Source organism: Malaclemys terrapin, chromosome 2 (genome assembly GCF_027887155.1).
Source record: "Malaclemys terrapin pileata isolate rMalTer1 chromosome 2, rMalTer1.hap1, whole genome shotgun sequence".
NCBI lineage: Eukaryota > Metazoa > Chordata > Testudines > Emydidae > Malaclemys > Malaclemys terrapin.
In genome coordinates, this window is record NC_071506.1 from 137,499,548 (window position 1) to 137,510,218 (window position 10,671).

General features: G+C 41.3%; 1 protein-coding gene across 1 annotated transcript; it reads right to left on the reverse strand.

Moving 5' to 3' along the window:
- Window positions 1-312: 312 nt before the first annotated feature.
- On the reverse strand, window positions 313-6,244 carry BMP10 (bone morphogenetic protein 10). The gene is made up of 2 exons (XM_054017182.1): window positions 5,811-6,244; window positions 313-1,708 (listed from the first exon to the last, which is right to left on the reverse strand). The coding sequence occupies exons 1-2, from the start codon at window positions 6,142-6,144 to the stop codon at window positions 762-764; spliced, it is 1,281 nt and encodes a 426-aa protein (XP_053873157.1). The 5' UTR covers window positions 6,145-6,244; the 3' UTR covers window positions 313-761.
- Window positions 6,245-10,671: the final 4,427 nt, after the last annotated feature.

Genomic DNA, 10,671 nt, shown 5'->3' on the forward strand with positions numbered 1-10,671 from the left:
TGCCCTTTGAAACGTACCAGTTTTCACCAAATGGGATGATTTTGCAAAATGTTTTACTTGGTTATTTGACAAAGACTTTATCTCTCCATCTTAGCCAATTATTCAATCCAAACTCTCAAGTGGGTGTTACACCAGGTTCAAGGTTTAACTGACTGCAAATTTTAATGTGAACACAATCACTTCAAAACTGTTTTAACTGACTTCAAACACGACGCATAAATACCCAGGAACATGCCTGAGAATAAAATGCTAACTTGGGCTCGTGGGGGGAAGGCAGGGATGGGAATGCACCTATCAGAATATGTCATAATATAAAGCATGTAACATATGACTTTATTATGTTCATTCAATCCATGTTTTAATCCCTGCAGTGGGGATGCATTTCAAACAATGTCCTTGACCACAACACATTTTTTTTTTAAGAACTAAAATCCATGAGTGTTATTCCATGGCATTAAAGCTGTCTATTTTGGGGCAAAAAACCCCAACAACCCAATGATCTGGTTTTCCTTCTTTATTTTGTTTATGAAGGAAGCTTCTCTCATAAGAAGCGAAACAGCAAGAAGAAGCAAGCACTGGAACAAAATATACATTCCGTACAATCATATGACCTGCCCGTTCCCTAAGACATGAAACATACAATTATCTGTACACGCCTCATTAAATAACCTTATTAAATAGGAAATGCAAAATGTACAAATTTACAGACTGAATTATTAAATACTCCCCTGGTGCACGCATGGGGCATGCATTCCTTTCTACTATCGGCAGCCACACTCTGAAACTGCCATCCCCTCATATTTGAACTTGTAAGTAACCACCCCTGCGTCTAAGTAGAGGATGGAGATGGGATCAAGCTTGGTAGGCACACAGCAGGCTTTGGAAGTTTTCTGAGGATTCTTCAGGTGAACCAAAGTCTGGACAATGGCGTGTTTAGTTGGCGTGACGTGTTCAGTTAAAGGGTAGGAGCACACTCCCCGGCACTCGTAGGCTTCATATCCCGTCGGTGCGATGATCCAGGAATCCCAGCCAATCTCCTTGAAATCGATATAGAGTGGAGTCCTTTTGCAGTAGTTGCCCTTGGCGTTCCTCCGGATCCGGGCAGTGGAGTCATAAATGATGTTGGAGCGCATCTGGAGCAGCGCCTCTTCACCTGGCCCGTTGTGAAAGTTGCCCATGCCCAGGTTCTCCAAATCCAGCAGCTGCTCATGGTCTATCATTTCGTCCAATTCCTGCTTCTCCTCCTTTTTGTCATTGCTCAGGTCATCTGAGAACACAATCAACAGAGGCACGTGCTTGGCCTCGGAATTGATGTCAATATCGAGTTTCCCCTCTCCGTTTGGCTCCTCCCCTTCTCCGCTCTCTATCTGCACTTCCAGCCTGTGAGTGGTCAACTCTGACCTACGCCAGTGCCTCATGGCATCTGTGATATCAAAGGTCTCCCACTCACTGTTGGTGCCGTAGATCTGCCTGGATGCAAGTGCCACCATTTTTCTCTCCTCTCCTTCTCTCCCCGCATGGTTGTTCTCCAGTACTTCAAAAATGGTGACTTTCCTATCCAGCCCATCATAGAGTATTCTGTCCCGCTCCACCAGTGTGTAGAGTCTCAGCTCTGCCATCGTGATCTCTTCATGGTGAGGGATGGAGACGTTGAAGAGAAGAGGGTATTTCCGGATTCCTGTGACACCAATAGGGTGGGAAGTCAGATCTAGAAATGACAAAGATCAACGTAAATAAATACTTTGGAACTGCAAATATTTCCAGCAGAAATATGCATGCATGGAACTCAGCCTTTCATGACTTGTATTCCTTGGTTTCAGTGTGAACAGTTACAGGAAAATTATAATAAATAGGAATAATGGATTGTCACACAAAATTTTATTCGTGTTGTCAGTGAGGTGGATGATTTGTATTGGATCTTCAAGGAAAACAAGGTCAGATCATGATAATAGCAATGAACTTGGATTTATAGCTCTCTTTCTTCCAACGTGGCTACCGAAGTGCTTTATAAAAGGTCCTTACTGATTGTACACATTATATTTATTGTATATAGGAATCGCTTTGCCCAGCACTGAAAGGAAGCCACCTCTGGAGTGCAAATACAACAGCTGTTTAACATGTGAATATCAACATTACACAAAATTTTAGGACAGGAAGTGAAGAAGAATACTACACCTCTACCTCGATATAACGCGACCCGATATAACATGAATTTGGATATAATGCGGTAAAACAGCGCTCTGAGGAGGCGGGGCTGTGTGCTCCAGCAGATCAAAGCAAGTTCGATATAACGCGGTTTCACCTATAACGCGATAAGATTTTTTTTGGCTCCCGAGGACAGCGTTATATCGGGGTAGAGGTGTATATCCAACTGAAGGGACATGGGGGATTGGAGATGGGCAGAATGACACAAACTGTTTCTGCAGCAAAAGTAGGCTGCATTCGTATCTTTTTGTCTATTAAGAGGGGATCTGTCTTTCTATGGAATATCCAGTAGATCCCCTCATAAATAGTGTGATCTCCTTTACCTTCAATTAATCCTATTTACAGTGCCACACTCCTCAGGTATATATGGTGAATTTGTATTTTCACTGGTGATCTGATACAACACATTAAAATCCCTACTGCTGATCTGCTGTCTCTGATGAAGTGTTGCATAGATCTCCCAATAGAAACAAATGATACCATAAGCTTCCACCAGTGTCTGAAGACTGCAACCACCAAGGATAGAGACAAGTTGTTTAGGGTGATGCAAAGGCTTATAACTAGGCGGAATGGGAAGTTAGGTCTTTCTTGATCCAAAGCCCTCTGAAGCCATGGAAATATTCCCATTTTGACGTCAATAGGTTTTGAATCTGTCTTAAAAGGAGCAAAAGAAAACTGCTGTACTTACTTAGGAGCTTTTGAGAGTATTAATTAATCAAATGTATAACAAGCAAATAATCTAATCTAATCTATCTATGTTTATACATACACCATCTGCATTTCTTCATACATATAGGAAATTTAGAAAAATGTTTGTATTTGTTGCTGCATTTCCCTAATATCAATAACAACCCTGAAACCAAATTAGGAAATATAGACTTAGTGGACATGCCTACAAGGGTGGAGGGAATGGACTGCATGGAACTTGTACATTTTCCCATCTCTGATTTCTATGACTCTGGGATTGATATATTTATGGAAACATTTGGTTGACACAGCTACAAATATTTGCCCTGAAGTAGCAAAGCACTTCAGCACATGAGTAGCCCTTGACTTTAATTGGACTTCAGTGTTTTCTGATGTTTGCAAACCCATCTGTTGTTTAAAAAGAAAAAAATATCGAAGAGGCCAAACATGAGAGGTCCCGTTTGCCCTCTCTTCCCATTGACTTTAGTTGTGAGTTTGAAAGCACTCAGAATCCAGATGCATGTCTAGTGAGCGTGACTCACTTCAAAACTGGAAGTGGCATCAGAACTTAGAGTGACCTCGAGAGCTTCCCAGGCTGCAGGATGCTGGAGAACAAGTCCACTGTCATGGGGATATGTATGGTCTTTGGGTGGGGAAAAGTCAGCTGACTGCATAGAAGACGGACATGAATAATTCATTGGAAGGGGTTAGGGACACGCCCTTATGGGAAACTGGGTGTCTCACTTCCTGATTAGAGAGAAAAATAAGTCAGGATGGGCATCTGCCCACAAGACTGGCTGAGCAGGAAAACTCAAAGGGTCAAATTCCCCTCTCACTATTACCTATACATCTTACTTGGTGTCAATGAGGATGCACTGGTGTCTGAAGGAGGAGGATTTAGCCCAGAAAAGTTTATTTAAATTTGTAAGTGATGACCACATTAGAATCATATCTGCAATGGAGCCGGACTGCTTCATGAGCTAAAACTGCTAAGGAACAATCGTCATAAAGTTCTACTGCTTCCAGCCATTCAATTTCCATTATTATCTTCTACTAACACAAGCAGATAAGTATAAAGATTGCATTGTGTGATCTGTTCCATCTCTTTTATCAATGTAATTGCAAGCACTTTATTTTTAACCATCTAAAAGGCCCATAAGACATAAAATTCAGGTTCCCTAGTTGTTATTGACTTTCTTGACATACAAAGGAGAGAGAATTAAAATAAATCCTCTGTACTGTATGTGTGCATATGGAAAGCATTTGTATTAGCATATGAGTATCTGAATCTATGCCTGTAGTTCTGGACTAGAAGAAAGGACAGGAATCCGCCAAGAAGGTAGGAAGTTATCCTGAGTTTGACATGGCCATTGCAGACTTCATGTAATGGTGAAAAGGATGCTTGGCATCTCTGTTGTGTTTACAAAAATGAATGGAACTGTGCATTGTTACATTTACTAAAAATAAAGGATGACTGCTGATTTACACTAGTAAAACACATAGGATTTCCCCGTCAGTATACTGTACTTGCCCAATTATAGTCCATTTATATTCCTGATACTTTTTCATCTTAAAATTGCAAGGGTCAGAAAAGGACAATACTCATTATTCCATATTCCTTCAGGGCCAGATTGTGAATGCCTTCTCTACGCTCATGAGCAGTCACTCATCCCATGGTCTTCAGTACGCATAAGTGGTTTGCAATCCAGCCCTCAGTCAATTAAATGTTATCTATATGTTGAAGAAATGCACAGTTAAAGTGGATTTGAACTTTAAGGCAGAGCCTTTTAAAACCAGAAACATGTAGCTGGATAAGAATGCACACATCTGAATGAGGTATAGATTAGCCCATAATTAGTCAGAGCATCTAGCTGAGTTGTCAAATTTAGGTCATATATACTCAGTGTTTGCTCTGTTATCTTGTAGTTTTGGAGTTCATCAGTAAAACTGAGACTGGCATGATAGAAGAGCCATTTTTATTTGAATTATCACACGTAAAGCTGAGTTGTTAAAAAAAATCATCTCAATCCTACTGGCAAACAGAATGTTTCTGGGGCATAAATGATTTGTTGAAAAGTCTTTTAAATATATAGCCTACATTGTTACTCATGCATGAAGCATAAAGAAATCATCAGCAGCTAGTATGTGAGCCTTACATTCCTCTCGTTATGTAGCCATTGCAGGAAATTTTCAATTGCACAATATGTGTAACTGTCTAAACTCATGATTTTATGCATTTTTTAGTTGAAATTTTTTGAAAAATAGAAAATACTTTATTTCCCCCAAAATGAGCACCAAGGGTTAGCAAAAGTCATCATAGAGAGCTGCTAGCTGCAGATATTTCTATATCTGACTTTACTTCACACATCAAGCCTTGGGAGCCGTTAAAGACTAAATTGGGAAAATATTACTAGAGAGTCATTCATTGTTTGGTTAGGAATCCATGAAGAAATTGGGCTTCCCAAACAAGAATTTGTACCATTGCGTGGGTTGTGAAAGAGGGTTTTTCCCATTAATTCAGTTACCGTCTCTCTTTGACAATCGGATGCCTATGAAGGTAACAAATAAGTGATTCACATGCTTCCTGGGATGGTGACGATTTATTTGTATTACACACCCATAATATTCAAACATAAAAGAAGACATTACCCCTACCCCAAAGTGCTTACGGTCTCAAAGATATAATAGGCAAAGGATGGGGGGAAAGGTTACATCAGAAAAGCAGTGTGAGCTGGTTGATTATAGGCATATGCCGTGTTTGTTCGTTAACTCCAGCTGCATCTCTATCTAATCACTATAAACTTCTCCCCCCTCCCCGCAATTCAGCCTTCATGCGCCACGCATTGTAAACAGGTGTCTTGTTGGTTATAAGCAATGCCCACTCATTCTTAGTTCACTCCGAGGAGTATGGCTCTTACCTTCATTTTGGAAGCTTCTAACAATATTTGCAGATGGCATTGAGGTCCTATCAGTGGCAAACCTGTTGTACAGCTCTATCATGTATTCTGGGGGCTCCACCTTAGCCGTTTCATGCAGGGGAATATCAGAGAGATTCAATGTCTTCAGGAACTCGTTTTTCATGTTCTGAAGCAGCGTGCTGAAATCAACGCCGTCCTGCTCCGAAAGGAGCTCGTCAAAGAAGGGCACATCTTCCTCCAGGGAAGACTGCTCCAGGCTCATGATGGGACTGCAAGCTGCAAGGTGCACCAACAGAGAGAGGGTTGCCCACAGCTGAATAGTGACAGTATCCATTCCTCCGCTCTAACCTCCAACCGCACTCAACAAGATTTAGCTCTCGTGTGGGCTAAGTGGCTATTTTATCCTCTGGGTTGTGTGCAGCTTGTGTCACAGAGTTGACAAGTTTGGAAGCCCTTGCCTGAAGCTTGTGATCAGTCCTTGCTTGCGCTCTCTCCCTCCCCCCCACACCATCCAAAACCAGGTCTCAGTAATTGGATATAACACGCTCTCTCCTATGGTAGCCTTGCCTCTCTTATCTCTTGTAGTGTAAGCTGTCCACCAGATTTTCTGTTGCTATCTCACAAACCCCCTCTCCCTTAATGAGCATTTTGTAAACATTCTGCACTTGGACCCTCTGAGATAGGCCAATTTTCTCCTTGGACTGGATCTGCCCTTCCTTTTCCCCCTTGGAGCTGACTTTTTTTGGCATGTGTGGCCAACTTTTGTCCATGCAGCTTTGTTATGATTTCAACCGAACATGCAAATGACACAGAGCCTAGATCTAGGATTCTATATTCTATACCAACAGTAAATAAAAGCCTACTTAAATATTAACAGAGTTATACCTGTGTCCTTTGTCCCCTATTCCAGAGCTAAATTGTCCAGCCCAAGTAAAGGCTTTACTTAGATGAAAAGCACTTTGAGACAGGGACCATCTTTTTGTTCTGTTTGTACAGCACCTAGCACAATGGGGTCCTGGTCCAGGCCTAGGGCTCCTAGGCACTATGGTAATACAAATAATAAATAATAACCACAATAATAAGACCACGGGAGGCCCGGAAGACAATGGAACTGGTGTGATTATATTAAGCAGTAGAAGGCAGAAATTTTGCACTCACTGCAGCTGTGAGCTTGTGTTTATGCATTGTGGAAAAAGGTTTTGGGGACAGGAGAAATGCAGGCAGGGGACAGCCTCTGGCATGGCCAGCAGATCTGTGCCTGGTTCTCCTCTCCTACATACGGACACTGTGTACCTGTGCTGGCACCACCATCTTTGGCCCATATGAATAAAGGGCAATTAGCAAATGTTTTTAGCAGGATTTGTTTTAGCTAGTTATTCTCTTTATAAACCATTGTTTCCCGTTCAACCCAAAACAGCTACGCCAGCTGACTGGGGAGGAGTTCTGCTCTGATGACCTCCACAGAAATGTTTAGAAACAAAATCAGCAGGGAGCACTGAAACCATTGCAAATGGCTCATAAAATGTTTATGCCACTACTGCTTCTCATGTGTCTGGCTTGGCAGGTTACATTCACTGATGAGCTGTGTTACATCTAGTGTCCTCATTTCATTTCCCACCAGTGAGCTTTGTGTTAACTGGCATGAAACGAAACCTTAAGGCCCACAGACTGCTGTAAATCAACGCACGGTGGCTGAGGGGCAGTACGTTGTGACCAGAACGGGTTGAAAACCACAGAAAAATTTTCATGGAAAATGTTCAACATGTTTTCAGAAAAAAAAAAAAAAAATTGGGGGTGGGGGAGCGGGGATGTTCAGAATTTTGAATTTTCAAAAAGTTTGAGTACTGCAGGCAAACAAATAAAACTAAGGGGCACAACTCTAGCTAACTTCATTAATGTTGCACTCATTTATGCAATTTTGAATAAGGACAGTTGTATTTATTCAGCTTATTTTCACAGAGAGGAATTTTCATTAATTAAGAGCATCGAGCCATACATTTATGTCACCCTTTGTTATTTTGCTTCATTCAAATACTCTCCTCTCAAACAGCTTGCCATTTTACTATGAAAGTTTAACAAAATAAATGACCAAGCTCATTTTTATTGTTACATATAGGCCCAGCTGGAATCAGACAGTCCTTGGAGAACATTCAGAGCGGGACCTGAATTTCATGGCTATCTATGAATCTGAACCTGAACCCCCAAACTTAGTCTGTATCTGAATTTTATGCTTTTGTGGATCTGAGCAGCCCAAAACTTAGTGAGGTTTTGGATCTGAACCCAGATCGTCATTATTTATTAATTAAAAAGTGAAAGCGCAAAGCTCCTTTCTTGAGTGATTCATCTCTTGGCTATGCTGCATGGGTGGGGGGGGGGGGAGAGTGACCTTACGTCCATCATGAAATTGAGATTAAGGAAGTCACAAGTTACTGCCTACAAGTTCTTCATGGTTTTCCATCTCAGAGCGTCTGTGTCTGACCATTCCAAGCGGGAATTGTGGCATTTAGACTGTTTTGGAAAAATATGTTCTGACGGGCTGTAGATTTACCACAAGGGCTGTGCTGCTAGCTACAGACAGAGGTGGTTTCAAAAGGTCCTGTTTTTTTATTGACTTGGCTTATGCAGAACACTGGCCCCTCACCTCTGCCCTCCATCTTTGGCAGTCTCTTACTGCATTCTTAGCTTCTTGCCATGTCCTGTTTTTTGTATCAGGATTTATTTCAGATATACCAGATGTGGTCAACACCAGGGGCCATGCATGGAACTTGTCAAACACCTGAAGGTTGCACTGATTTTGCATATAAGTGTGCATACCTTTTGCAAGGAGATGAGCATCTACTGAGAGGTAGTGCATGCTCTCAGCTTCCATTGACATCAAGGGGTGTTGAAATCGCTCAGCAACTCACAGGATTGGGCCCTAACTGCCCTTATCATCAGTACATGGTCATATCTGGCTCTTCCTTGACAGATGGACAGAAATTGCTGCTAGAGTTCACCAGCAAAAAAATGCAGATCTGCATTTAAGTGCTGGGAAGTGTTTGAATCTATGGTTTTGCTCTGACCCATTACAAAGACAGGGCTTTGCCATGAGATTCAGAGCTGGAAGTGGGTTTTGTGTGTGTTTGTTTGTTAGGAACCAAGGTTTCGGTTTGGTTCTCACTCTATGGCTGTGAGTTGTGTTTTATAACTCCAGGGATTATCTTTGGTCTTTGGCCACATATTGGAACAAATTCTTCTCTCAGTTAAACCCACAGAAATCCAGAGTAGCTCTAGTGGAGTCACTCCAGATTCATGCCACTGTAGATTAGAATCTCTAGCCTACAGTGTAAGTTTGGTTTATTTGGCTATAAAATTACAAAGCATTACAATGATTGTCACATTTCACAGCCAGCAGACACCATAGTCATAAGTAAAGACTGGAGTATACAAGGTAATCTGACATATATCTCTGAAACCTATAAATGTGCCATCTCTCATTAATACCTTATTACAAGCAGAATTACAGCTCAAACATTCTAAATCTCTTTGCATTTCCCCTCTTGTCCGATAACTCTTTGAACAACTCTCCTAAGGGCAACACAGCCTACTGTCTTACACAAACAAGCCACTGCTGAATATCTTAGCTCACATGACTTAGCCCCGTACAGCTGTTGGGTGGTTGCCAGACGTACAGTACCACTACATGACATCTGGTATAAAAACAGTTTCCTGTTTCCTTTGCTTTGCAGGATGAAGAATTTAAACCATGCAGTTTTCTTGCTGAATTAAAAGGCTGGATTTCACAGCTTAGAAATAAGGCTGTTTTATTTCACTTTTCCACTGAAACTCATTTAAAAGAATTATAGTTTTTTTCTCATATATATTCACGTCATATGTGTGATAGAGATGAGCGGAAAAGGAAACGTCCTTTGAGCTAAACGCAGAAACCTATGCTAAACAGATTAAGCAGGCTAGCAGGAGAGGGAATATTACTGATCCTTGCTACTGTTATTAACTGTATGGCATTAACAGTATGCCTGTTTATGAGCAATAAGTGACATGACAGGTAGGCAGCATTGTTGGGAAGAGAGCTTTACTGAGCATGCATGGAGGCCAGTGTTACATACAAACTGGGCTTCTCCTTCATCTAAAATCAGATTTAATTTATCTTTTTTGTTATTGGTAGCTAACCTGGACAAAACACTCTAAGGCACCTTAGGGAAGTTCAGGTGAGGGAATAGCGTAAAAACAGAAAGATTATTTTAATTAGCACTCAAGTGGTAGATATAGCTCTGTTCTTTTGCTGTGTTTGTTTAACAGGTAGTTATTTTGGGATTAAAGCAAGCGAGTGATGTCTCTGCAAACATGGGGCCTGATCCCACTCCAACTGAAATCAATAGAGAGATACCCATTGACTTCAAAGGGACCTGGATCAGAGTCATGGGGTGGCTGATAAGTGCCATGTAAATTTACAGTGCTAGCTACATTGTATTTTTATTATTAATGATACTGTAAATTCTCTTCTACCCTAGTGTCAGAGCGCTTTCCAGAGATGTGTTATGCGATGTAACTGACAAGCCAAAGAAGGATGGGATAATTTTTTTCCCACTAATACATTTGTAGTTGTGCATGGTATGGTATAGCTAATGAAATCGCAAGCTTCTTTCTGGACTTAAGCTGATCACAACAGGGTCAGGGAACAATGTCTCCTCAGCACATGTAGCATGGCTCATTTGACATTATTTAAATAATATTTTGACCTTCCCTTGAAGATATTGACCTTTTCCAGAGATGGGATGGGCCCCTGGTCCAATCTGATATCACAGTTCTTATATCCCCATGAAAATTGGGGAACCTGGAACAATCCATGGACCACAGAAAG

Coding starts and splice junctions, on each gene's coding strand:
- BMP10 (XM_054017182.1), bottom strand. CDS start 6,144: ATGGATACTGTCACTATTCAGCTGTGGGCAACCCTCTCTCTGTTGGTG. Junction 1,709..5,810: donor TAGAAGCTTCCAAAATGAAG/GTAAGAGCCATA, acceptor TGTCATTTCTAG/ATCTGACTTCCCACCCTATT.